Below are 27,021 nucleotides of genomic sequence, written 5' to 3'. Positions count from 1 at the left end.
TTCAACTACCATGTCACGGGTGTTCAACTACCGTGTTACGTTCAACTACCATGTCACGGGTGTTCAACTACCATGTCGCAGGTTAAAAGTTGCCTATTGCATCTCACCATTAATCGCAAAAATCAACCAGAGGAAGGCAGGAGATTTTAGTCATAGCTCGTAGCTATCGGCTCGGATATCCGACATGGAGAGAAACAATGTACAAACAACCGGTACGAACAGGCAGCACTTGGTAGCAGCCGAAGCGCTATATGCGCAGCCAATGTCGGGAACGAAAGTCGGCAATAATAGTTTCTAGGACAACGGAAGACTGGATCAAAATGATGGGATACACTCTGCAAGTTGGATCGGACAACCGAGACGAATGTACGGGGCTTGGGCTATCGGATGCCGCAAAGGGGCTGCCACGTATCAATGCAGCTGAGAGGTTCCAAGCTCACGAGGCTGAGGAGGAAACGATGGAGTTGATCCGTATTCATGAGTTCCATCGTGGAGCTCGACTCGCAACGACACTTACCCTAGAGGTCTGGATCTAGTCACCAGTTGTTGTAGCTCACAGCAGCAACGAGGCGATGACTGTCTTGATCCCTGCGGGACTCTCTCGCCATTCTTCCTCCCTCCTCTCTCTTACTTATTACATGGTAGTCAAGAGATTTGCCCTGGTCCAGGACAACGCCCACGCGTGCCAACTGCGCGGTTCCCCCCCCTTGGCCTGCTCCTTGATTCCAAACATGTGGCGGAATTAGTATAGCGCGTTCGCGGACTGTGGTGAGCTAACAACAAAACTAGTCATCTCCTGGTATGAGTTGGAAGAATGTGTAACCGCTAGTGGGCAGGGCTCATGATCGAACGAGTAAGGAGAATTCTTGAAGAATGGCAGCTTGCTCTACTCCTTGCTCCATCCCCCTTCTTTGTCCCGCCTTTGTCCTGCCATCATCATCTCTTCGCCTCCTTGCTCGCTTGTTGTTGCGTCGGCATTTAGACATGGGGCTCATCGTCATCTGTTCAACTATCTACAACCTTACAACCTACTTACAACCTACATACAACCTACAACCTTACAACCTACAACCTACATACAACCTACAACCTCCATACAACCTACAACCTTTCAACCTACAACCTACAACCTACAACCTACAACTTACAGCCTACAACCTGCTTACACCGGACCTTACGACGTTGCCGACCCATGCGCCCGTGCCTTGATCGAACCGCAAACTCCGTGCCTTCTCCTGCGAGGACGAAATACTCCAAATCAAAAGGCATCAACGAGGCAACCGGCCCTCCGAGGCCAACGCCGCCTCGGCCGCGGCAGTGAGCGCAATGACAGGCGTGATATTGGCGACCCAACGACGGTCCGCCTTTGCCGTACGCCTGCTCGTCGTTGCCCTGTTGGCAACCTCTGTCCTCGCCCTCCAACCGGCCACAACGCTGCTCCCGACAAACGCAACGTCATGTTACCAGGCGTCGGCGGTAAAGAATGGCTGCGTGTACCTCGAGGAGTCGGCGTATTACCGATGCGTATGCGGTCACAACGGCAGCCAGTTCCTCAAAGACAACGCCAAGTGCCTGGGCGCGACGGACCAAGTCGATCTGCCGGTTACATACCAGTACCTGGCGGACGTGTGCGATAGGTTTAAAGTGCCTGTCAACATCACTCGAGCTGGTTTTTTCGAAGCCGCCGGTGTCGCGGATCCGGACGTCGATCCGGTCGCAGACAAGGACGCAAGCCGGGACGCGGGCCGGGGCACGGACGACAAGGCGGAAGGCATCTCGACGGGCACCAAGATCGCCATCGCCGTCGGCGCCATCGTCGGCGCCGCCGTGGCCCTCAGCGGCCTGATTCTTCTTCTCTGCCGTCGCAAGGCGAGACGGCAACGGAGCGAGGCTGTCGAGCCCAAGTCCTGGAGATATGAGGAAATCTCGCCCTCGGCCACGGCCCTGCCGCGCGCGTGGCCGACGCCGACCGAGCCATCGCCGCCTCGGCCATCGATGCCTCCTCGGCCCTTGCCGCCGGCCGAGCTCGCGGCTTCGGTTCCTCCGCCGCCCGAATACACGCCCAGCCCGGTCAGCGGTGTCAACACTCTGCCGACGCAGCCCCGGACAGCCTCGCCGCAGACGCCGCCCCAGGCCGCCGCGCCGCCGACGGCGTGGACGTACGTGGAATCTGCGATATCACCCTTGACAATGGTCAGCCAGGCGCCGCCGTTGGGCGAGAAGACGACATCGCCATGCCGCCAGAATGGATACCGCTCGTACGAACTGGAAGATACCAGCATCGCAAGGCCCGAGCCGGCGAGGCAAAGCCGCGAGGGAATGGTGGAAGTGGCCAACTTTATATAGATCGATGCGGACGCGGCGTGACGAGATTGCCAAGAGCATGAAGCGGCCGTGAACGAATGGAAAAAAGCATGTACTTTTCATACACATGAAGCGATGTCTTTGATTTGCGCGAGCTGGGCTCCCGGCATCAGCAGGAAGAGTAGCACCTCGCTCCGCACCGAGGTAATATTATCATTTTCCCGAGCTCACTCCTCGGACCCAGCGCCGAGGCCGCGTGAACGGGTGCCATGCTCGTGCATTCCGATGAAACAAAATGACGACGGTAATCGAGCAGGACAGTTCCGTGACGACTGTGCTTCTGGCCCGCTCGTTCAGGTGTTGCGCTCTCGGAAAGATGAGGAGGCTCGCATGGCGATGAGCTCAATGTGAGACGCTGCGGGTCAACAGCACAGCCCCTGCGACGATTAGTGCAGTCCTGAAGTATGGATAGGGAGCAATCCGTAGGTGCAATAATTATTACTTGTCCCTTGCAACATCGAGCAGGGGATCCGCTTGATGGACGGCATCAATGAATCAATCGTCGTCGGATGGGAGAAGTTGGTTCATTGGTGTTCGTGTTGTTGCTGGGAATCACGAGAACTTCACCGCCACGCTGTTGCATAGGCGTGGAAGGGGACACCGTTACACGACTAACACCCCGCTTACCACCCCGTTACAGGCACCTTGGCGCGACAGAGGAATATGTGAGAGTATCGCTTACCTACATACGGGGTTGATGCATGTACTCGGGTAGGTGTGATGAAAGTAGCCATCCGCACTCCGTACGCCTGCAAGTACATGAAGATGCAACGACATGTACCTTTGTCACCCAAACAAGTTTCAGTAACGGGTATTACCAAGCACTCTGGACGCGCAACAAATATCAGCTCCATACATGCATATGCACAAGCACATGCATATGCAAAAGCCGATACATGCATACGCACATACATGCATACGGAGAAGCGCATACATGCATACGCAGAAGCCCATACATGCATACCCACATACATGCATACCCACATACATGCATACCCACATGCAATGGCGATATTTGCCCCGAGACTTCACCTCACGGCACAACCTTTGCCACCTCACCCTGGTGGTTACAGGCGAGAGCGTGGCAACAAGACGCAACCTCGGCGGTCCAACAGAACGGTACCCAGCAGTGGCCAGAATGGTCGCTTAGCCATCGGTCGCAGTCATTCTGCTCATCATGAATGGCATGTCATTGTTGTACCGACCGTTTGCTCACCTCGACATGTTCTAGAGTATCCAGTCGTCGTCGTGCAACCCCCGCCCGATCGGTGCCCTCGTCATCGTCTTGGATGGATGCTGCTGCCTCGACAGATTGTCGTTCTTGGGACGCAAAAACGCTGGAAATGCGAGCCCGAGCAAACTTGACGAAATGGATCATGCCATCGCCGTCGATGACAGCCAGTACCCAAGCATCACCCAAGCATCACCCAAGCATCACCCAAGCATCACCCAAGCATCACAGCACGGGCAGCTCGATGGGTCCATTATCCATGCTCCTCTGGTCCACGCTTTTCGTCTTCGAATCCCTTTCTCGCGCCCTGGTACATGCAGAAGATGGCGGAGTGATGAACTCGTCACCGCATTGGTCCCATGGAATCCCCCCACCATGAGGAGCTAGAGAATCCGTGTGTCAACTGCTTGGTTGATCCATGACATGTGGAGAAGCATAGGGCGATGGAAGACTTTTCTGCTCCAACTTGACTCGTGCAGGACTTACACCACTAGCGTGTGCGTTGATCAACGCGTAGCCTGCTGGTTGCTGGTAGGAAACGGCTCATGGGAAGCAAGTACTCCTAATCCTTCGTCCTGCCACGGCCTTTATCCAATCTCGCATGCTGTCGTCGCGTTTGGATGTTTGGCTCGTCGTCGGTGGCTCCATCACCCGCACCAGACCTCGCAACGTTTCCGGCCCATGCTCTCCAGCAATGCTCGAAAGGCAAAATCGCTAGCTTCATTGCCGCACCAATAATTTTCTCGAGTGCCCGGGCGGTGACGAGGCCATTGACCCTTGGAGGCCAATTGACAGTTCTCCTTCGCCCTACGCCGGCTCCAACTCGTCCTGCTTGCAACCTCGAAGCCTCGAAGCCAGCATGGCAACGCCCCCGGCAAACGGGACGTCATGTTTCGGCTCATCCTTGACAAAGAATGATTGCGCGTTCCTGGAGACAACCAAGTATGACCGATGCATCTGCGGTTATGATGACAAACAATTCCTCAATGACTATGCCGAGTGCTTGGGCGAAACAGACCAAGTCGGTTTGCCAGGAGCTTACGAGCACATGTCAACTGTGTGCGACATATTTCACATGCCCATCAAGATGAGTCGAGATGGTTTCTTCGAAGCCGCAGGTGTTGCGGATCCGGACGCTGAAGGCAAGTTGGGAGGCATTTCGACGGGCGCCAAGATTGGCATCGCCATCGGCGCAATGGTCGCCGCCGCCATGGCCCTCGCCGGCCTGATTATTTTCTTCCGCTGTCGCAAGTCGAGACGAGAAATGAAAAACTCGGTCGAGCCCAAGCGCTGGAGGTTTGAGGACATGACCCCCCCAGCCGCAACCCATTCGCGCATGGTGCCGATGCCGCCTCAGCCATCAACACCGCCTCGACCCTTACCGGCGGAGCTTGTGGCATCGATTCCTCCGCCCCCAGGATACACACCCAGCCCGGCCAGCGGCGTCGATGCAGCGTCCCGGGCAGCCTCGTCACGAAGCCTCTCGGCGTGGGGATATATGGAATCGGCCATGTCACCTTTGACCACGGCCGCCAGCCAGGCGCCTCCGTCGGGCGAGAAGACGACATGGCCATGTACCCCGAATCGATATGAGTCGTACGAACTGGAAGATACCGGTATCGCAACGCCCGAGCCCGCGATTGAGAGGAGAGCGGCAAATTTCATATAGCGCAGACACGGGCATGAATGGAGATGGCGAGAACATGAAGCGTTGCCCTGCAAAGGAGCTCGATACTCGTGCATTCCAACAAAGGCAACAAGGATCACGGTGGTTGAATGGAATCATCACGGCTCTCGCACAACGGCAAGACTCCGGCATGGCGACGAGCACTATCCGAGACCGGCTGGGGGAGTCATCAACACTGCCGATACGGGACGCGACAACGCGTACGGCACTCGAGTTGACGTCCGGATGGCTGCAAAGTCAATGTACTCGGTGTGCCGTGCACGTACATGAGGAGGCCACGATATTCACCTTCTTCACCCAAGTGCCCAAGCATGTGGCGGGCCATACCACTCCGTACGGTGCATGCCTGAGTGTGCAGTCGAGTGAACGGTGCGTGTCTGTACGGAGCACATGGCAACCAAGCATTTGCCCCTGTCATCGACGTGCACACGGAAGGGCATTGATACTCATGCAGGAGCAGACGCCATTGGGAGATTTGCTCCAAGATTTTCAAGCACAAGCACAAGTTGAATGCATCCGAGAGGTTACCGGGGAGAGCGAAGCACCCGAGACGCAATGGCAGCCGTCAAATCTAGCAGTGGCCAAGCCGGTTGCTTCGCATTGGTTGCGATCGTTTGAATGACGTGCTCTGATTTTGCGAAGCGTCTTCTCGCCATAACATATCCACTCATCGTGCAAGGTGCCCGATCGGTGCCGTCATCATCGCATCAGATGATGCTGCGGAGGCGGATCGTCGTTTTTGGGACGCAAAACCTGCGGAGGCGGATCGTCGTTTTTTTGGGACGTTAAACCTGCGGAGGCGGATCGTCGTTTTTGAGACATAAAACCCCCGGAGATGTGAGGCGAGCTCTTGCAAAGTGGACGAAACGGACCATGTCATGGCTGTTGATGGCAGCCGGTACCCAATCATCACAGGACGGGCAGCTCATGCGTCCCCTGCGACAATGGCCACATGGTCCCCAATCATCACAGGACGGGTAGCTCATGCGTCCCCTGCGACAGTGGCCACATCGTCCAATCTGCCATCTCGAGGCAACCACTGCCAAACATGTCGTCTCAAAACCGTCAACCGCTTTTGTCGTTCATGCGTTCCTCATAGAAGGAATCGAAGAAGGGGTGTTTCAAAAGCTCCTTTGCCGTCTTCCTCTCGTCGGGTATCCACTGAAGCATGCAGGATGCAAAGTCAAGAAACGTCTCCTTCTCGTCTCCACCGATCTCGGTAACCGTATCCGCAAGCGACCGTTCCTCGTCGATCAAATCTTGGCGGAAGATTTTACCTGCAATGGACATGTGATGAGCACGGTGGAGGGGTGGTGCCGATCAGGGCCGGCGAGGCAACGCACCGTGGTCATCGAAGAATGGTCCTCCCCAATACTGATTCATGTTGTAATACCGCTCACCCCGCGAGTTAGTCACGGGCTCCTTGAGTTGGTGGTCCCGCATGAGCCTTTCCTGAGCTATCAAGGCCGGGGGTGGGTCGCCTAGAAGGGATACCATCTGGGCCAAGTGAACATGGGCGTCATACTCGCCATCTTCGCCAGCAGGGCGTTCGAATATATTGGCATCTTCCAAGAGATTCCACATCTGCCGAGTGTCAGCCAGTGTCATTGAACGTACAGCTGGCGGCAAATCCCAGTGCTTACAACAAGGCCCAGGTTCCAGATGTCAGCGCTATATGACCATGGGCACCCGAGAAACACTTCCGGGGCCCGATAGCGATGGGGTTGGATTGGTGAGAGATGCCGGCGATCTCCCAGACCAGGGTAGCAGAGATTAAAGTCGGCCAATTCAGGTAACAGTTTCGCGCCTCGGAGCGGCCCAAAGTCGCCCCTCGAGAGGTAAACTTCTCGGCCATCAACGCTCCTGACGTGCTTTGGATGTGGTTCCTCCAAACATTCGGCAACAAAATCCTCCAGCACCTTGTCGTTCTCTATCGTTATCATAACATTGTCGTCTTTGATATCTAAGGACCATCTTCATTAGGATCGAGGCACCGGGACCAAGTAAAAGTGGAGAATGAAAACACCAACCTGTATGTATAACTCGGCATTCTGTATGCAAATAATCCAAGGCTTGAAGGAGGCAGTAAATAAAAAATTTAAAAAGCGGCAGGGCCAGCCTCTGTCGCTTTAGTCTGTGCTGCAGTTGAAACAGCGTCTCTCTCATCGGCTCGTAAACCAGACAGGAGTGTGTGCCGGTGGCAGCCTTTAACTTGAACTCGTCAATCGGAACTCTGAGGAAGGAGAGGCCTTCGTGAGTAGGGTTGGCATGGTTGATGAGCTTTGAATATCTCGTCTCTCTTGACACGTCAATGTCAAGTGCTGGGATCTTGATGGTAACATAGCGTGGCATTGGGGACTTGTTGCTTCTTGCACCAACTTGCCAGTAAGAATAGAGCCTCAAGTACGGAGTAATACCTCGCATTACGTCGGAGCACTCACTGTTGAAGATTCTCCGCCAGCCAGACAGTGGACGAAATGCCGAAGCCAAGCTTCAGCACGACTTTGAATCGTCCATCAAGTACATGTCCAGGTCTTGTAGGATGAAATGCAGCTAAACGATTACCGGCAAGCTCTGCCTCCTCAATAGGTGATTGTATAATGTGCACTCGGCGAAAGGCAGGTATACGAAGCAGAAGCGGCTGGACAATGGTTCGTGGCCGTATTAGAACAAGGGTCATGCCGGAAGATTATTCGAAAAGGCTCATACAAACACAAGTATGTATCTCACACAAACACAAGTATGTATGGTTCGTTGTTGAACAGAGCAGGTCGGGGCGTATTGAAGGCTGACGCGTAATCAACGAAAATGAAAGAGTCACGTGCCGCGCCTCAGCGACTCAAAAAGTGACAACAGCCTTGTCAGCGGATAGCCTCATCCGACGGCGGCGAACAATGATCCGTTCACATGTGCCGAGTATGTTACATATACATACCATGCTTGGCTGGTTCCTTGCTGCTGGAATGAATGTTGCCTCAAGCCCCTGGGATATTTGCTGCAAATCTAGTAGCAGCGGCAATACGCCATGGTAGGCCCGGCCTCTGTCCCCCTGTACTAATCATGCTTCAATCTCGTGCAGGTTGTATTTGCTGTGCCGAAATGTCCTGCCAAACATCACTTACTTGCATCCTAGAATCCCTCAAGTCTGTACTTACTTGCACACCTGCACATGGATGTTGAAGACCGAGAGTGGGATCAGAATAGCAGTGCGTGATGGAGGTCATGGGGGGGGGGCAATCATGTATTGGAAATAAAACAGTCATTAAGGCTTGCCCATGGGTATGCTTGCCAAGAAGATTGCTGCAAAGGACCGAATCGTGCCTAAATCTCAACTCATCATTTGCGGGCAATTAATCAGAGTGCTTGTCCGGGGCGATGAATGGCCAATCCATCTCCCAATCTTCGCTTAGGAGTCGGGGCGACGGCAAAGGAGGCGGATTTACGCCCGCTTCTTCTTCTGCGTCATGCGCCTAAAGGCCTCCATGCCGTTGGCGCCGAGCGGCCGGTGATCCTGTCCTCGCGTGCCGTCAAAGGTGCTCATGGGAGCAATCGTGTAGCTCTGCGGCAGGTGGCCCATCCTCGCCTGGTTGTCGCCGCGGGACGGGGCCAGGAACGCGTCGCGGGCGGACACGGACGGGCGCTGGGTGAGGCTAAACTGCGAGCCCGTCTTTCGACGCTGCGCGGCCGTGGCGGCCCTGGGATGAATCAGCCAAGGTGCACCCGACAGGTGGGTGCGGACGACGTACTCGTGGTCAAACTCGCGCGTCTCGACGTGGCGCTTCTTGTAGTCGTCGGTCCTCTTCAGGATCGGCCTGCTCCACTCGCCGAGCATGCGCTCCGCCATGCGCCTGATGCTCTGCTCCGGCTTCTTGCTGCGCGTGTAGAACAGCACCACCTTTCCGATGCCGCTGCTCAGCAGGGACTCCTTCTCGATGGTGAGCTTCGTCAGGGCCATGAAGATGTCGCGCTGGATGTTGTAGGCCGGCAACGATCCGTCGTTGAGCGGCTCGAGGAAGAACTTGACGTGCTGCAGGAAGTTGGTGTCGGGGTCGAGCACCGCGTGCTGCACGTTGTTGCGGTTGAGGAGCCCCACCACCTCGGGCAGGAGCTTGAGCTTGTGCAGGGCCGGCTGGCCGGCGCCCCGGGCCTCGTTGTCCTGGACGCACGCCTTGTCCATGCGCTTCTTGAGTTCGGCGAGCTTGTCGTCGATCTCGTCTTCCAGATCCTAGACCCGAAACGTCAGCCGGACGTGGCAGGCCGCTGCCGGGTGGGACCTACGATCTCGTCCTTGCGTTTCCGCTTGCCGGCCGAGGGCTTCTTGATGGCCGCGTCCAGGGCTCGATCGATGGCCATGGCCCTTCTCTGCTCCGGCGTGAGATCTTGGTCGTTCTGGGCCCTCGTGGCCGCGTCGGCCTTGGCACGCCGTCTCTCCTCATCCCCGACCCGTCTCGGTCTCCGCTGCGGCTTCTCGGTCTCCGCATCGGGCTCATCGTCGGCGGCGACGTGGCTGTCGCGGTCTCGACGCTTCTTCTCGCGCCGACCTTCCCTCGGTTTCTTGGGGGCCTCGCCCTCGGCACGCTTCCGCTTGCTCGCCTTTAGCGTGCGAGCGACATCCTCGTCGATGTCGACGGGGCGGTCCTCGATGTTGGCCGTCTCCGGGTCGTAGTCCTCGAACTGGTCCTCGTCGACCTCGGAGAGAAGGTCGGAATCCTGGTCGAAGCCGCCGTCCGAGTCGACGGGAGAGTCGAGCACCGACTCGGCGTCTGACATGGTGGCAATGGGGCTGCCGACGTCCCTTGGCAGGATGCTCGTCGGTTTTTCACGTGTGTCGACCCCCGATGATGGAAATTCGTCGCAGGCAGAATGGCAGCCTCTGTCGAAATCTAATCAGCGATGCACGGCGAATCGGATGCTCAAGGTTGCTGAAGGTTGCTGCGATATTCTTGCCAGTAATTACTTGGTCGAATGCCTCATGACAATGGGGAATTTATCTCAGCCTGGCGAGGCAGACATGATGACATAAGCAATGGAAGAGGCAGCAAATCAGAGCGCGCCTGGTGCCCCACCTGGCATTTGTTTACTTGCCACTTCCAATTGCCGCCCATGTTTCTGGCTGGCGAACTCTGTACACGAGCATCATCACCGTCGTCATTTCGGCATCGCCGTTGATTGCCGATGGATTCTCGAACGTGCGAGGGTCCCATGGACTGGGAGTACCAAGATCGAGGCCCCTTCGACCCCACCAGTCCCTTCGCACAAGCCGCCCAGAATGTCGCGAGAGGCAACCGTGAGTTCCGCCCGACCCAAGCTGCGAACCGTTGCCTTTCTGCGTCTTGCCGCACGCCGCAGGACTTGGCTGAGATGAGCTTCAGTGTTTGCCTCGCCTCTCAAATCTCCGACTCGAAGAAATCAAAATCCCTTTACCAATCCTTCGACGCCGTCGAAATACCGTCCGTTCCCTCCGCAGACGTCAAGCTTCACGCCGCAGGTGTCGTCGAGGAACATGGCGCCGCCCTTCCGAAATCCTGCCTTCACGACGCCCAGGAGACCGATCGATGAAGTCGTGCTCTCGGAGGCTTCGGGTGCCGAGGACAGTCCCGCGCTGACGGAGGTGTCCGACTATCCCAACGACACGCCCGAGGTCGACCACAAATCCGACGTCGCCATGGGCGGTGCGATGCTGCCGCTCAAGATCGACAAGGCGTCCAGATACGGCAAGTCGGGGCTGCCTTCGAAGAAGCACGCGGCGGGCAGGGGGGAGATTAGGCCGTGCCGAGAGCTGTCGATTAGCATGAGGAAGCGGAAGCGGCACAACTACGACAGGGACGTCGGCAGCGTCGGCCGTCACCACGGAACGGACAGCGACGCGGACTCGGACACGAACGCCGTCTCCCACGCCTCAAAGGCGAAGAGGCCCAACGACAGGCTCCGGCAGAAGGGCACCTTTGAGGCCTTCTTTCACATGCTCAACCAGTATCCCAACGCGCCGGATCACATGCAGCGATGGATGCAGTTTGGGGCCAATCTCTTTCTCGTCTGCGTCCTGGCGTACCTCGGCTGGTCCATCGTCAGCACGGTGCGCTACGACATCTTCCGGGCCAACGAGCTCGCGAGGCAGGAGCTCGAGCGGAAGATGACGGAATGCCAGACGCAGTACCGCATCAACGAGTGCGCCAAGGGCGACAGGCCCGCCCTCACGGCCATGTGCGGCGAGTGGCACGAGTGCATGATGCAGACGCCAGAGTCCATCATGAGGATCAAGGTGACGGCCAAGCAGGTGGCCGAGATCATCAACGAATTTTCCGAGGCCATGAACCTCAAGGCTTGGGTAGGTGGACACGACGACGCCCCGCGCGCCGGTGCTACGTGCTGACCCTACGGCAGGGCATCGTCGTTTGCTTCATATTCGTCTGCACGACGCTCAACGTCGGCACGCTGAGCAGGCCCAGCGGCATCAAGTCGAGCCCCTCCCCGCCGTTGTCGAGCAGCGGCTTTCGAGATTCGGCCAAGTCGCCGGGCATCGCCCCCGGCTACATGCTGGTGCCGGTGCAGACGCCCAAGGTGCAGCGTTCCGAGATGCTCGACGAGGGGACGGACACGGAGAATTCGCCGCTCAACCTGATGCCGGCGCTGCCGCACGGCACTCCGTCGGGGAGACGAAGCCCCAGCAAGGGAAGCCGACAGCCGAGTCCGGTCAAGTACGGACGAGCTCCTCCGAGCAACATCTACCGCTGAGGATGCATTGGGTGGTTGCCACGTCGAGACTGCTCTTCTTTGCCGTACGAGATTCGTTGGCAAGTCTCCATGAACCGACCAGCCTTGACGGTTGGATGAAGGATGGATGACGGTTGGATGAAGGATGAAAATTGTAGGATTAGTAAGCGTCTTGTCGGATTATGCGGCGGGAAAAAAGGCCCTGAGGAATCAGAATCAAGAGGCAATCGGATGGGAGCGAGATCGCTGCCCGAGAGCGAGGCGAGGCTGCGGGCGACGATGGCAAGCTAAACGGGTCTGTTCAGACGCTAGGCGTTGCCTACAGGCGCTGAGGGGTGCTGTGTCTGGTGCTATATGGAGTCTGGGATCGCTGTCCCGAGGAACTCCAGTGGCATGTTTCGCTGAGAATGGGTGCAACAGGGAACGGAGTCCCCCCGTAGCGGATCACTCGCCCCTATACATCGCTGTTGTCGATCCCTAACAGATTCGCACAGGACACCAAGCCGCTATCGATGGTCGATGCCGGGAAATAGGCGGACTAGTATTTCGAATGTACCTCTATTTGTAGATGCACCTCAACGCCAGGTACCTCTACTTGTAGATGCACCTGAATGCCAGGTACCTAGTACCGACACAACCTAGCATCTAGCCTTTGGCGTTTACCGACTCACCTTTGTACATAGATACATGCGTACTCCGTACATCTACTTGTAGCCGGTGTAGATGTACCTTTGTGCGGCAAGGAGCAATACACTGCAAGTACAAGCACAGTAACACTCCGTACTGCTTGCTGAAGGTACTCACCTACTACAACTAATACAGCAAGTACGGCTACGGCAAGTACGACGGAGTAGGTAATCGGAATAATTAGCAGGCGCCACTTGACCGACAAAGAGTCGAAACCTCATACGTGTTTCCCGCAACCAGACATCTCTCCCTCTTCCACTACCCATCAGTCAATTCAGTAACGGTCAATTCAGTAACGGTCAATTCAGCACAGTCAATTCGGTACGGTTAATTCGGTACAGTTAATTCGGTACGGTCAGCTCAAAGACGGTCCTTTCTGGTCGGAATCTGCCCAAGCTCGTCGCCGGCATTCGACGTCGTGGAAGCTTCGGACCTCGTCCAGCATCTTCGTTCCCGCCGTCGGACGGACAATGTCGAGGAGGAAGCATCCTAGGTTCAGTGCTTGACGGACGTCACCCAGCTTGTTTCGGTTCCTTCGCCGCCTCCCTCGGCTCCGACTCTTGACAGACGAAAGCGAGCAAGGTCAGGTCCCGCAGCACCTCTCACCCGAGCCACCGCCTGGAGCTCCGCCGTCGGCGAGGTGGCGATAGTCCGGCTTCTCTCGACCCACCACAGGCGAGTGCTGGCTCGCAGGTCTGCATCTCACGGGAGCTCTAGAGGTCTCGTCGGCTCGTCCGTGACATGTATCTCGCCGGCAGAGGTGCGAGGTCCAGTCTCCGGCCCATCCCAGCTGCCCATCGTCGGTGAAGCGAGGGCCCCATCCGCTCGAGCTCGGCCACGGCACCTCGACACCGATGGATAGTCGGGAAAGCAGCAGCCAGACGCCCTCGGGTCCGAGTCAGCCCAGCACCGGCGACACGCCGCAGGCGACGGCATCCAACGCCGGCCTCCCTCCCGTCAGTCATGGCGCCGCCGGCTCGACGGCGGGGGCCAACGCGAACCAAAGCTCCAAGCGGAGACGGGGCCTCGGTGTCGTCACGCCCAATGCCTGCACCGAATGTCGCAAGAAGCGAGCAAAGGTACCATCTCGCCGCCGTGGCAACGTTGGCGTCGACCGGCTAACCAAGGCCCCCTCGGCGTAGTGCGACGGGCAGAGGCCCTGCAGCCGCTGCAGGTTGCAGCGAGACGCCGAATGCGTCTACGAGATCCCCGTGCGGCAATCCAAGGAGAATCTTCGAAGCGAAATCGAAAACCTGCGGCAGCGTCAGCGCTCCAGCGACGTCGTCTTCAGGGCCCTCGTCCGGCCCGAGCTGTGGGAGGAGGCCCTGAGACGGCTGCGTGGTGGCCAGACCATCGACGACATATCCGAATGGGCCGGCGGCGCCCTGGCGTCCAACCGTCGATCCCTGCCTCCGCCCGTGCAGCCGGCCGATCTCGAAATCGGCCAGATGACGCACTTCGGCGGCCCGTCGCTCGGCCCTACCCTGGCCCCCATACGCCTCGTCCTCGACGGCCACCAGGCTGGCCCTCGGGGCGACATGGGTCAGAGCAGCCTGTGGCATTACTCGACGCACGGCCAGGCCGACGTGGGCCGGAGGCACTCTCACGCCGACGCCATGAGCTGGGTGCCCGACGTCCGGCCGCCGCAGGCGAGGGTCGGGTCGTGGGACGACGGCATGCAGACCGACGACGTGTCCGAGGCCCTGCCCAGGCTCCGCGGGCTCGAGCAGGTCCTGTCCCCCCTGAACGAGCCGGAGATGAGGCGGTCGGCCGAGACGTGGACGACCATCACCGGCGACGTCAACCTCGTCCAGCACCTGCTCGCCCTGTACTTTTGCTGGGAGTACCCGACCTTTGCCTCCCTCAGCAAAGAGCACTTTCTCCGCGACTTCCAGGACGTCCGGCACAGGTACTGCTCGCCGATCTTGGTCAACGCGCTGCTCGCCCTCGGCTGCCGCTTCTCGACCCAGCCGAGGACGAGGGCGAACCCGGATGATGCCAACTCCTCGGGCGACCATTTCTTCAAGGAATCCCAACGTCTGCTTTACCAGGAGACGGACCATCACTCCCTGACCACGATCCAGGCGCTCGGCATCATGTCCATCCGAGAGGCGAGCTGCGGTCGCGACTCGGAGAGCTGGTACTACGCCGGCCAGAGCATACGGTTGGCCGTCGAGATGGGCCTGCACCGCATCCACGGGGACGTTGACGAGGACGAGCTGGCGGTGCAGTCGGCCACCTTCTGGGGCGCCTTTGCCCTGGATCAGTAGGTTCATCCGCCGCGCGAGAGGAGCCGTCGACGGTGCTGACTGCCGCTCGCCCAGCGCCTGGTCGCTGGCAACGGGCTCGCTGCCGCAAAGCTCCCGCTTCCCGCATCTGCCGCCCAAGCCGGCAATAATAGGGAGCATCGAGGCATCGAGGTGGGTTCCCTACACGGACGACGGTAAGCCGCCTCTCCCTCCCCCCTCCCCTCCGCCGACGGGGATGCCCCCTTCGACGTGCTGAGACGTCGCAGGAGCGCCCCTGCACCGATCGTGCGAGCAGCCGTCCAACGTTCGGTCCGTCTACAAGTGCTTCTGCGAGCTGAGCGAGCTCGTTCACGAGTCCCTCTACCTCCTCCATTCGCCCGGGAAACTCCTGACGGCGCGCGACCTGCTGAGCATCTACACGCAATACCTGAACTGGTACGATAGCATCCCCGAGGTGCTGCGGCTCGGCCACAACTTCACGCCCGCCGTCCTGTTCGCGCAGTAGGTCCCCTCGTCCGCCGTCGAGCTTGCCGGTGCCGCCGCTGACGGGGCCAAGCATGTACTATCACTTTGCCATCCTGCTCCTCTTCCGGCCGCTCATCAAGCTTCGCATCATCGGCTCCAAGGTGGCGCCTCGCGACGTCTGCTCGCAGGCGGCCGCCGCCATACAGGGGGTCCTCACCTCGTACTCGCAGCTCTACACGCTGCAGCACACGCCGTCCTTTGTGCCGTACTTTGTCCTCACCTCGTCCATCATGCTCCTGGCCGTCGGTGCCTCGTCGGCGCCGTCCAAGCCGGGCGAGGGGAAGATGAAGACGGCCGCCAAGCTCGATCCGCAAGTGTCGGAGGCGCTGAAGCAAGGCATCGCCGACCTCACGGAAATGGCGCCGTGCCACCGGTTCGCGGAGCAGGCGCTCAACATCCTGCGCTACCTGGCCAGGAAGTGGAACGTCGACGTCGACATCGACACGGGCACGACGCTGAACCCCGAAGAGTACGACCGGCTGGTGAGGCCTTACACGAGCAGCCTGAACTTTTACACCCCTCACATGGACGTCGAGGACTTTATCTGCACCTGGGGCGCGGGCGAGGAGGCGCGGGAGCTCGGCGGCAAGATGGACAGGTCACCGACGAGCAGCAAGGTGGCGGCAAGCGTCGAGAACCCGCTGTTCTGGCCGTTTCCCATGCAAGGAAGGCCCATGCTCCCGACCGGAAAGGAGCTGGAGGAGGCGGGCTTTGCGATACTGTGACCCGCGGCCGCCGCATGAACGACGCGACGCACGGCGCGAATCCTTTTGCGCTCGCCGCCACTGCGCCATGGATTTGGCGACACTTTGCCGATGAGGCGAGAGACGACGATGAGGCGAGATGAGACGACGACGAGGCGAGAGAAGACGACGACGAGGCGAGAGAAGACGACGACGAGGCGAGAGAAGACGACGATGAGGCGAGAGAAGGCGACGGGCGAGACGACGATGGGTCCATCGGAGTATCAATGGCGAATGCGAATGATTCACGTGCACTCCCAAGGCAAGGCTGCCGTCGACATGAGCAACCTGACGTTGGGCTTGCGCGCCCATGTCTCTACCTGCGAAGAGATGCATCTCATCTCTTCCTGCATCTCAGCATGGAAAAACTTGGTACGCATACCTGCGATGTCCTGCTGCGGCAATGAGAGTCAGCTTGACGATCCGAATCATCAGCTTGAGCCTGGGCACGACCGCTAGGAGCCTGGGCACGACCGCTAGGAGCCCTGTGCGGTAGGACTGCAGTGCTGCCATAGGTACCGGAGCGTAGCCGTAGGCACCGGTAGGCACCTGTAAGCACCTGTGAGCACCTGGAGGCAACTGTACTGTAAGCACCTGGAGGCACCGGGAGGCACCTGTAAGCACCTGTGAGCACCTGTAGGCACCTTGAGCACTACAGAGCACTACAGAGCACTACAGAGCACCACAGAGCACCTGTAGGCACCTTTAAGCACCTGTAAGCACCTGTGAGCACCTGTGAGCACCTGTGAGCACCTGTGAGCACCTGTGAGCACCTGTGAGCACCTGGAGGCACCTGGAGGCAACTGTACTGTAAGCACCTGGAGGCACCTGTAAGCACCACCGAGCACCACAGAGTCCAACAGAGCACCTAGAGGCACCTGTAGGCACCTGTAAGCACCTGTAAGCACCTGTAAGCACCTGTAAGCACCTAGAGGCCAGCACCTGCGGCGCCATGCCAGAGCCTGTGCCTGACGGGGAGGGTGCTGTAATGTTGCTGCCGGCTGCTGACTTCTCCGCAGCCAGCCAACCGGAGTAACCCAAAGGCGAGCCCACCTTCGCATCCACCCACACCTCGTTCTTCCTCATTCCTCATTCCGACAACCTGGCCGAACCCAACCACCCGACCGGTTGAACCTTGTTTGACTCGGCCATCCAACAGTATCACACTGTCTAGCATCCATCGCTTCCCTCCCTCCCCATCCATCCATCTCATCACTCTCTCCACGCACGGACTGCCGCTTCGTCGACCATCTCTCCCTCGGCATCCTCGATTGTTGGCGACCAACATGTGCAGTCTCCGATAACTGCCGACACGACGAATAGCTTCGCAATATCGGATAGGAGACGGAAGGACGATGGCGGCTGCCGCGTCTGCCGGCTCATCCCCTCGACCAAAGGCGGCTCCGTCGCCCCAGCATCCACCGACGGGCAAGAAGCAGCCCACGGTCGGCCAGCTTCTCCGCCTCCCACCGCAATGGCTGTCTCTGTACGACGACTTCATCGCCAAGAACGCGGGCCAGGTTTCGCAGATTGAGAGCGCGCTGCGGAGCCTCACCTACATAATACCTGGTATGTCCTCAACGTCGTCGACCCTCGCCCGGCCGGCCCTGCTGCCGGTGGAGATGCGAGCGTGCCGAGGGCCGACGAGCGTCCAGGCTAACGTGTAGAGTCCGAGTCCGATAGGCCGCTTCCGCGATGCCGAGATTGCGTCCGAGTCGATCCATTCGGGCGTCCAGCTCTTGTCCCTCTACCACGACAGCCTCCTCTCGCGCGCCGTCTCGAAGCTGCCGGTGCCGCCAACCCGGTCCGGTCACGCTCGCTACACCCGCTTCTGGGCGCAAAAGAGCACAATCTATCGGCGGATCGCCATCGTTCTGCAGATGGTCGTCTACACCGAGCTCCTCTGCGAAATGTCAGCCAAGCGCCGCGGCGGGGAAAGGTCCCGGTGGAGGGTCGTCGTGCTCCTCGAGGCCATCAAGGCCGTCTGCCGTCTGCTTCTGCTCCGCATCACGGGTTCGCGCCCTCTCGTGACGCCGGCTCTGCCGGAGCGCGAACCGATCCCCGAAGGCGACGACGACGAGCCTTCGGCGCTCGAGGAGCAGAGCTCTCCGCGGAGCGAGAGTGAGCTCATGGACGACGTTGCGCCCGAGAGTGCCGCCGCGAGAGACATGGACGGCCGCGGCCCCGAGAACGCACGACCGCCTCACGAGCGCGAATGGTTCATGCCCAGGACGGGCATGAGCCTTCCGTCGCTTCCCGACTCGAGCGACATCAACTCCTATCTGCTTGGCCGCGTCCTCACCGCCGACGACATCAAGCCTGCGACGAAGCTCCTTCACGAGGTTCAAGGCAGCGCCCAGGCCGCCGAGATGCTTCACATTCTCGCGCCCCTCGTCTACGCCATCGCCCTCGCGCGAAGCCGCAACAAGAAGTCGTGGACCCCGTGGCTCGTCGGCTTGACTGTCGAGTATGCGGCCCGCCAGCTTCGTGACCGCAGCCTGCGAGCCACGACGCTCGAGCGGGACGAGTGGAACAAGAGGGGATGGGCCATGGGCTGGTGGACGATGCGCGGCGCCTTTTACCACAACGTCACCAAGAACATCGTGGGCGGCGTGACGAGGAGGATGCCAGGCTTCGTCGCCGGCATTCTCGAGGATTACGAGTACCTGTGGGAAAACTACTACTTCAGCACGAGCGCCTGACATGCTCGGGGCCTAGCCCGCGAGTCCCGTCGGCTTCTGCACGCAACTTGGTGCCCAAGAGACTCACTTCTTCCCTCTGTGCACGTCCGCCGGCTCGCATGCCATGGCTTCGCCTTCTGCATTGGTCGTCTGCAAGAATGTTTCATGGGCGGGGCGTAAGAGTACGGGATCAGGCATTTCTTTTCGACGACGTGGCTTGGCTCAAATGCAGCAGGTCGACTACAAGCCAAGGCGGCGCCCTGTATCCGTCCTTGGACGATATGCACGTTCCGCGGGCCTCATTTCTTGACTTTGTGCTCATCTGCCTCCTCGCACATGTTCCGTTGATGCCGTGTGCGTCGGCCGGATCGGTGCAAATCAACTGGTCAGACCGTCGAGTTGGTTTACATGGTGCATGGCGTGGTGGTGCTTCACGGCGATGCCCGTCGGCTGTTTTGAAAAGACGGCCGACGACGGTTGGGGCAACTGGCCTTGGATAAACCATGATTACTTTTTTCCTGTTTCCTGCGGCATGATGCCGAGAAGACCGGCGTTTCATCTCTCTGTCGCCGGTGGGACACCATTCGTGCTCCGGAAACTCGACCTGATTCGCTCCGTAGCAATCCAACTTGCCGAGTACTGCACACCAACCTGGTTGGAAGCAATCGCAAAGTGCCGTGGGCCTCATCCGTTGCTGTGAAGAGGAGTCCTTGTATACTTTGCCATCATCGTTCAACGAGAATAGCAGTGCAAATGAAGATGATCTCTGGACGAAACGCGCACACGAGAGCATCGTCCGGCGAAGAAAGATTGCGCCGTAGTGATGGAATTCGAGCCCTTGCGCATGGAGGAATGATGTAATAGTCCACACAAGGACCGTACCCATGAGCAGACCCCGATAATAAAAAAATGCTTTAAAGGGGGGGCCAATGCCGGGATCCAGCAACTGCGACGGCTTGCATGAACCCTTGCAAAAGAAGCCGAAGCCGAAGCGTGCTGGTCGTAGCGCTCGCGCCGCCGGCCCGAGCGGAAAGTGGATAGCGATGTGCCCCGAAACGCCGCCACTGGGCCTCGACAGACACCCAAGGCCGAAGTGGAAATCGTCATGACGAGTTCCCGCATTTTTTTTGGGTAGCGAGCGAGCAACCTTGCATTTGGCTTGCTATCGTGCGGTCATGGCGGCCTAAAAACTACCGACTGCACTGGGGGGTGTATGGTTTGGATGCACAGACGTCTGTGCAACGATCGCAGATCGATGAACAGGCAATACCTCGTAGTCCCTGGAGGGGTTCAGTACAACGAGCATTTCAGAAGCAGGGTAGGGAGAACTTCAGCATGACTGGTTCAAACGCACGACGATGGGGTGTTGGTTTCTCTGCGCCGAGAACGTGAACCAACCGAACACATCCCGGCCAGGCGTGGGGCTTCGTTCTGCAGTATTGGCAGAAGGTTGTAAACGTGCTGTGTGGTGGTGGGGTTCATGCGGAGCACAGGGACGGCGAAATAAATCAAGCCCGGGGCGTGCTGTGCTCGTTCCCATCGAAGGGTGTTGAAGTCGGGTGAGTGAGTGACGAGACGGGGCAGAAGAACCGATCACCCCTCGTATTCTTGCGGGTTTGCGGGCCTCCGACGGCGGGTGCGGATAGGCTCAAAGAACACCATGGATGGCGATTGGAGACCCGAAATGCAGGTAGACCTTGTTCGGCGTCAGTGATATGTCTTGGCTGGCGAACAAAGTGCCAGAACCCATGGCTGCAAAGGCAAACAACTCATTGCACGACACGCAGCTGGCATAAGTAAGAGTAAAAATGGCACTTGGCATCATCCAAGCTCCATGGACAATCGAGCGTGGCTCTACCCGGTGCTTGCTGCGGTTATTGCCACTAGTCAGTGGCAAGCAGCTCAAACGGCCCGATGGTCACCTTGGCCATGTTGATGGTAGGAGTAGCCAATGATTGAATAGCCAATGATTGAATAGCTTGGCTGGCTCCGTTGCCTTTTCTCCACGCATGCCGATATCCATCCAAGTTCCGGTCCAGGAAGTCCGGCTGTGCAAAGGCAGATGTGCCTCCTCCGGCTCATTTCGGATTGGGAATTCTGCGAGGTACCAGCAAGCGTCGAGCATCCAAGCTTGTAGGCCTGTCCCAGCTTGCATCAACGAGAGAAATTGGATGGCGTATCGAAAGGGTCGGCATGACCGTGGCGGGAGATGCCAACTCGTCAACGGCCAAAGGTCGAGGCGAGCGAACCCGGCGCGAGATCGTCATGGGGAGCAGAGACAGGCGGCAGATAGCTTCGAGCCAGTTCCCCATATCTCGCCAACATCGAGTCTGAGAGGCACTCGTAGGGGCCCAGCACCTCATGACATGTTTCAGGTGTCGGTCGCGTTGGCGTTGGCCCTGATGCTCGTTGGCGCCGATGCTTGTGTCGTTGGTGGTCAGAGCCGAGAGAAGAGAAGGACGGGGGAGCTCGTACGGGGGGACCAATGAGGACACCACGATCTGGCATCGAGAATCGAGGTCATCTACTGCTGTGCTTGGCGGGCTGTGCACTTCATGAGTACGAGTACCAAGACCTTGCATGAAGATTGGAGGTACCTTTGTGATGCACACCGGCCTGGATACGGAGTTGGGGCGGTAACGAGTCTTCATCTCACCCGTAGCACCGTAGCACCGTAGCACCTAACGAGGTGGCGAGTAGATCATCGGCAGGAGGTATTGGTAGCACCTCATGTAGCACCTGGGCATCGCATGGAGTTGCACGATCCTAGGGTTGACTGATCGGCAGACCGTCGCCGTCCTTGTCTTGCCACGACGCGGTGGCCCAGCCATTGTCGGCACGAGCATACTGTTGCATTCAGTGTACGGGATGGTGATGGTGAAGTCTTCCATTCTTGTTATGAATCATGATTATCTGGCCAGTTCCCAAAGAGCAGGAACAACATGGACGACGGAGGACCCCTAGCGGTGCGAAGTCGGTAGGAGCAAATTGTGCATCGTCGGGGAAGCTACGAGACTCGGCAGTAAGTACATGTACAGGTATGAGTGCATGTCGTACAGTACATGTACTCTGAACGAAGTCGTGGCGGTTAACGAATACAAGTTTGTAGGTACACCCTAGCACTTTATCATGGGTATCAATTACTGGTGCTCTACGGCACGGCGTACTTGTGCAAGTACGAGTACTTATATGCAAGTACGAGTACATGCATGTACGAGTACCGCTCTGGCGCCGTCAGTTCTTCCTGCTGTGGTGAGTGAGAGGAGGATGCAAGCAAGAAGGAAGGCGCCGCTGGGAGATCCGTTCACCGCATGGAACTGTGTACATGTACTTGCTTGAACTTGTACATGTATGATGAATACTACTCCGTATGCAAGGATGCATGTACAGAGCCATGTACTCATACATGTGCGTCTACACCGTACTCCGTACTTGCACACAATTCGTAGCACCTCGAGCAAGGAAGGCTCGACTGATGATGAAGGAGATGACTGATGGACTGGCGGCAAAGTATCCTTGCCGGCCCATTTGCCTCAAACATGGCTGCATCGAAGGCGACATCAGCCTCCAGCGGCAGCGAAATCAACCCACCAACCACCAGGAGGCAGCGGAAAGTCGCGCAAACGGCTCCAGCAGCAGGCCACCCATGCGTCTCCGGGATCCGGCATCCATCACCAACATCTGGCATCCAATATTCAGCATCTAGTACGGAGTAACGTCTAGTAGCATCCAGCATCCAGCATCCAGCTTCCAGCTTCCAGCTCCCAGCTTCCAGCTTCCGACATCCAGCTTCCGGCATCCAGCTTCCAGCTTCCGGCCTGCAACATCTGGAATCCACGATCCAACCTCGAGCTTCCGGCATCCAGCGTCGAGCATCCGCCATCAAGAGTCATTGGGTGCCGCCTTGGCCGTGACCATGATGCCGATGCTCCCTCTGCTAGGGTATCGAGTCGCCGTCGGGCGCCGCCGTGTCAAAGTCTCAACCATGTGAATCACGCTCGCAACGACGGTCAAGTCCTTTGCACACGAACCGCCTCCGAATGTCAGCCAACGAAGCCGTCGACCTTCAGGTCACATGTGTGACGGCCTTTTCGCCCTCGCACCGCAACGCCTACCTGCCCGTACGTTGGCAAAGTTCCTTCTCCCTGTCGGCGCTCCGGGGCACAAGGGCCCCGTGGATCATCGGCAACAAATCAGCTCGCCCAGGCACCGTTTGACCTGCCCCTGGCTCGACCTGCCCCTGGCTGCCCGTTCTCCTTTCCCACTGGCCCGCACTGCCCAGGCTTCGGCCTTTGAGCGCCAAGCCGAAGCCTGGTTGCCCATTCGTCACCCGTCCGTCATCGGTCGAGCCGGAATAGGGACGAGTCGTTCCATGCACGAACCGGCAGCATGCGGCCCCCCCAAAGAGGCGCGTCGATGATGATGACGACCTCGCCGGCCCGTCAGATGCATCTGCGCCGACATGCCACGGTGCCAATTCGGCAGGACGGCCCCCAATCCAGCCACCCATCCTTGCTCGCTCGCTCGCTCGCTCGCCGCCGCCGCCGGTCGTCCGCCATGCCGTGCACATGCATGTACACGTTCGAGTGCCTGCGCCGCCGGCAGGTCCAAGTGCGCTGTACGACGACGATCCACTCCATCTGAAGCATCCAGGATCCCTTCAATCATCCTTACACCCCTGCTGCCATTCTGGCCTGGTGTCGTGTCCCGGCGCGACCCCCTGCCGGGCCCTTCACCTCTCGTCCGTCCGTCGCCGCCGTCCTGCGGTCCGCCTAATGAACAGAGACGCGCAGGGGCCCTGTCGGCGACCCTCAGGCCCCATCGCTCATCAAAACCCATCATCCAGTCAGCCTCTGCTGGCAACGTGGTCGACGAAACGGTCCCTCCGTCGTGCGATTGCCGACAGGAGACCGCTTTGGTTGGCCCATTCCCCGTCCGTGTGCCCGTGCTCGAAAGCATGTTCAGGCCCTTCGCTCCAGTGTCAAGTCTAAGCTTCCTGCGCCTTTGCATCGTCCCGGCACAGACCCAACCGGCCGCTCACCTCTTCTCCACCACCACGTGCGTCCGTATGGAAGGAAATGCAGCTTGAGCGCGAGTGAAGAGCTCGTCCGCGCATTCGCTCATTTCGTCACCGGGCCCATCCGTCGTCTCCTTCATCATCATCATCTCGGCCGACGCGAGAAGTCGTTCGGAACCGAAATAGCACGAGCACGCATCCGCATCTGCTCATGCCCTCGCTGACGCCGAGCATCCCTCAAGTCCCGACCGGGTACGGACGACTGCTGACCCCAATCGCTTCCTCTATCCGCAATCGCCCTGTGCTCCCTATATGCTCGGACTTTCCTTCGGTTTGGGCCTGCTGGGCTGACCGGGAACTCGCGCCGTAGCGGATCTCATGCCTGATCCATAAAGTATGGCACAGGATTGACCGTCCCCTTGCCTGTTTTTCGCTTGCCATACTGCGCAGCAAGCAACAACCCTGTCGTTGCTCATTCCATCTTGGCGTTTCCTCGCATCACCCGCGGACTCTATCCGTTAAAAACGTTTCTCGTCGCCTCGTCTGCATCTTCTCCTCGCAACAGTCCAACGCTTTCGCTCCTTTTGTTAACCCCTCTCCCCTCCTCCTCCTACTCCTCCTACTCCTCCTCCTCCTCCTCCTCCTCCCCCCCCCCTCCCCCTCCCACGGCGCCTCGCCTAATCACCGTCTTTTATTGCCGTGCGTCGTCGTCGTCACCGTCTTCTCGCTCGTTTCGTTGGCCGTCGTCAAACTTCTCGGCGACATCTCACCATGGAACAGGGCCAGAACTACCAGCATCACCGGCCGGAGCCGTCGTCGGCCTCCCCCTTGCAGCCTACGGACTCTACACCACAGGACGTTCTCGCCGAGGCGCGCAAGAACTTGCAAGTCTTGATCGATTCCGGTCTGTCCAAGGACCTTCTTCACCAGTGGGTCGATGACAGCCAGTCACTACAGCTTTCGTTTTCGTCACCAACTCCATCACCCGCTTCGTCGCAGCTGCAGTCGCAACAGCTCGTCGCCGAGCGTCCGCCGTCGCCGCCTCCATGCCCCTCGCCGCCGCCTCACCTGGCTTCCGGCACCAGTGCGGCAGGAAGAACGCCCACGCTCGCCGTCACCGGTCCCCCCGCCCGGTCGCCGTCGTCGCCGTCGGGGAATGTCAAGCTCGAGCCGCTGCCGGACGACGTGTCCGAACGATGGTCCTCCGCTCACCTTGCGGTGAATGCGCCTTCCGAGAGCCGGGCCTCGAGCACTGTCGGCGATGCTGACGGTTCCATCTTCGCCCCTCCCTCTGCGCCCTTCTCCCACTCCCATCATCCCAGGATATCCGTCTCCTCCGTCAGCTCCGGCTCGTCTGGCCACGCCTCGATATGGTCCACCAACTCTGCTCAGTCCTCTTTCTCGTGGAACTCGGGCACGACGGGCGGACGATCCATGGCACCCTTGCCGATCCCCCCGACAACCTCCGGCCTGCCCGTGCTCAACGGCACGCATGGGCCCGCCACGGCCGTCGGCCCGAGCAGGCAGAACATATACTGGTGCACCTCGTGCGAAACCAGCTTCAAGCGAAAGTACGACTGGAAACGGCACGAGGATGAGTTTCACGAGCGATGGAGGAAGTATCCCTGCCCGGAACCGGGCTGCAACCGCAGCTTCTGGGGCTCCAATTCTTTCAACCAGCACCACAAGCAGTGCCACGGCTGCACAACCTGCCCGCACGCCGAAAAGGTGGTCAAGTTCCTGCGGAAGCGCAAGTATTGGGCTTGCGGCTTCTGCTCCGCCTTGCACCCTGCCCGCGAACGACACGTCGAGCATGTCGCCCGCCATTTCGAGTCGGGCCTCACCAAGGGGGACTGGATGCACTCTAGGGTCGTCTACGGCCTGCTCCACCAGCCGCTCATCCACGAGGCGTGGGACGCTCTCGTCGGCGGCAAGCAAGGCGAATACTCGGGCCGACGACCGCAGTTCAGCTGGCATCCCAGCAAGACGGGTCGCGCCCAAGGCTTCCTCGAGAAGGAGAACAACGGCCAGCTCCAGGACCTGCTAGAGTTCTTCTCCGGGAACGAGGAGGAGGCGCGCTGGATCGCCGGCTCGGCCTACGATCTGGCGGATGTCGTCCTTACCCTCCAGGCCTCGGCATCGCCCCAGTTCTCCGCCGTGGCCGCGATGCCCTCGCAGCAGTTCTCGCCGCAGGACGCGCCCCCCCAATTTCAGCTGCCGGCACTTCCTTCGCAGCAACCGATGCTCTCGTCGCCGCGGCTCAGCGGCCAGGGCCCCTTTGCGCCACCCTTTCGAGGCACCATGTTCGTCCCCTCGCAACAGTTCGCCGCCGTCGCGAGACCCTCGCCAGACTCGGCCGCGCATTCGCCTCTGACGGCCTCGCAATCCCCATTGGCGGCAACGCACTCGCCCATGGAGCACCAGAAGCCACCACAACTGGCGTCTTCCTCGGCCGCCTCGTCGGACTCCATGATGGACTTTGAGTACTCTCCCACGCCCGTCGTCTTCGAGGATTGGGAGAGTCTCGCCGGTGCCGTCATCCACAGCGATCCAAGCACGCAGCCGTCGCAGGGAACCGAGGTGGACTGGAATATTCTGCAGTACTTTGGCGACCCCGGCGTCCTATCATGATCGATGCGGCGGCCGAGTCGTCGCACGGCCTGCGAAGCCGACCTAGTGATTTTTCCTGCAACTTTCTCATCCCTTGGTTCTGTTGCGAATGCGCTCATGAACCCTTTCGATTTTATGGCCCGTGGGTGACGCTGTCCCATTCACACATGGTGCAGCCGGCAGCCAACACCACGATAAGAAGTAATGATAATACCCCATGACGGTGGGATCAACGGTGGGTTGACGGTGGGTTGGAGGCTCATCTGGGATCGCCGCTACACTTGCGACATGCCGAGCATGACGTCTAGAATCCTAATGCAAGTAGCTCGTTATAGCTTGTCGTTATAGAATCCGGCGCTGGTGGCAATCGATGCGTTGGGAATTCAAAAGATTAATTATGTCATGATTTGCTTTTGGAGTCGCGGGACCCAGTCTTGTGCAAGACAACCGTGGAGGCTGGGACATGATTCGGACGGTCGGCGGCGGATCATTGTGAACCGGAGCATCCAACAC

At 58.9% G+C, this 27,021-nt stretch overlaps 8 protein-coding genes across 8 annotated transcripts; 6 read left to right on the top strand and 2 right to left on the bottom strand.

Annotated features, from left to right (window-relative positions):
• Window positions 1–1,326: 1,326 nt before the first annotated feature.
• On the top strand, window positions 1,327–2,346 carry DCS_05854 (uncharacterized protein; the record flags this gene model as incomplete). The annotated part of the gene is made up of 1 exon (XM_040803155.1): window positions 1,327–2,346. One exon carries the CDS (start codon window positions 1,327–1,329, stop codon window positions 2,344–2,346), a length of 1,020 nt encoding a protein of 339 aa, XP_040658188.1.
• Window positions 2,347–4,454: 2,108 nt separating this feature from the next.
• On the top strand, window positions 4,455–5,264 carry DCS_05853 (uncharacterized protein; the record flags this gene model as incomplete). The annotated part of the gene is made up of 1 exon (XM_040803154.1): window positions 4,455–5,264. One exon carries the CDS (start codon window positions 4,455–4,457, stop codon window positions 5,262–5,264), a length of 810 nt encoding a protein of 269 aa, XP_040658187.1.
• A 1,083-nt stretch (window positions 5,265–6,347) lies between these two features.
• On the bottom strand, window positions 6,348–7,706 carry DCS_05852 (protein kinase domain protein; the record flags this gene model as incomplete). The annotated part of the gene is made up of 4 exons (XM_040803153.1): window positions 6,348–6,559; window positions 6,626–6,866; window positions 6,926–7,245; window positions 7,313–7,706. The coding sequence occupies 4 exons, from the start codon at window positions 7,704–7,706 to the stop codon at window positions 6,348–6,350; spliced, it is 1,167 nt and encodes a 388-aa protein (XP_040658186.1).
• Window positions 7,707–8,721: 1,015 nt separating this feature from the next.
• Window positions 8,722–10,052, bottom strand: DCS_05851 (transcription factor IWS1; the record flags this gene model as incomplete). Its single annotated transcript, XM_040803152.1, has 2 exons — window positions 8,722–9,507; window positions 9,561–10,052. 2 exons carry the CDS (start codon window positions 10,050–10,052, stop codon window positions 8,722–8,724), a joined length of 1,278 nt encoding a protein of 425 aa, XP_040658185.1.
• A 405-nt stretch (window positions 10,053–10,457) lies between these two features.
• DCS_05850 (Nucleus export protein Brr6) lies at window positions 10,458–12,017 on the top strand (the record flags this gene model as incomplete). The annotated part of the gene is made up of 3 exons (XM_040803151.1): window positions 10,458–10,569; window positions 10,655–11,610; window positions 11,667–12,017. 3 exons carry the CDS (start codon window positions 10,458–10,460, stop codon window positions 12,015–12,017), a joined length of 1,419 nt encoding a protein of 472 aa, XP_040658184.1.
• Window positions 12,018–13,537: 1,520 nt separating this feature from the next.
• Window positions 13,538–16,659, top strand: DCS_05849 (Nitrogen assimilation transcription factor nit-4; the record flags this gene model as incomplete). Its single annotated transcript, XM_040803150.1, has 7 exons — window positions 13,538–13,792; window positions 13,865–14,949; window positions 15,008–15,126; window positions 15,199–15,433; window positions 15,489–16,178; window positions 16,278–16,572; window positions 16,636–16,659. 7 exons carry the CDS (start codon window positions 13,538–13,540, stop codon window positions 16,657–16,659), a joined length of 2,703 nt encoding a protein of 900 aa, XP_040658183.1.
• An 896-nt stretch (window positions 16,660–17,555) lies between these two features.
• On the top strand, window positions 17,556–18,902 carry DCS_05848 (uncharacterized protein; the record flags this gene model as incomplete). The annotated part of the gene is made up of 2 exons (XM_040803149.1): window positions 17,556–17,769; window positions 17,884–18,902. 2 exons carry the CDS (start codon window positions 17,556–17,558, stop codon window positions 18,900–18,902), a joined length of 1,233 nt encoding a protein of 410 aa, XP_040658182.1.
• Window positions 18,903–24,669: 5,767 nt separating this feature from the next.
• Window positions 24,670–26,529, top strand: DCS_05847 (zinc finger domain-containing protein; the record flags this gene model as incomplete). The annotated part of the gene is made up of 1 exon (XM_040803148.1): window positions 24,670–26,529. The coding sequence occupies one exon, from the start codon at window positions 24,670–24,672 to the stop codon at window positions 26,527–26,529; it is 1,860 nt and encodes a 619-aa protein (XP_040658181.1).
• Window positions 26,530–27,021: the final 492 nt, after the last annotated feature.

The sequence above is a fragment of the Drechmeria coniospora genome, chromosome 02 (genome assembly GCF_001625195.1).
Source record: "Drechmeria coniospora strain ARSEF 6962 chromosome 02, whole genome shotgun sequence".
Taxonomy (NCBI): domain Eukaryota; kingdom Fungi; phylum Ascomycota; class Sordariomycetes; order Hypocreales; family Ophiocordycipitaceae; genus Drechmeria; species Drechmeria coniospora.
Note: the sequence above shows the minus strand (reverse complement) of the source record. Positions and strands in the feature narration are given on the sequence as shown.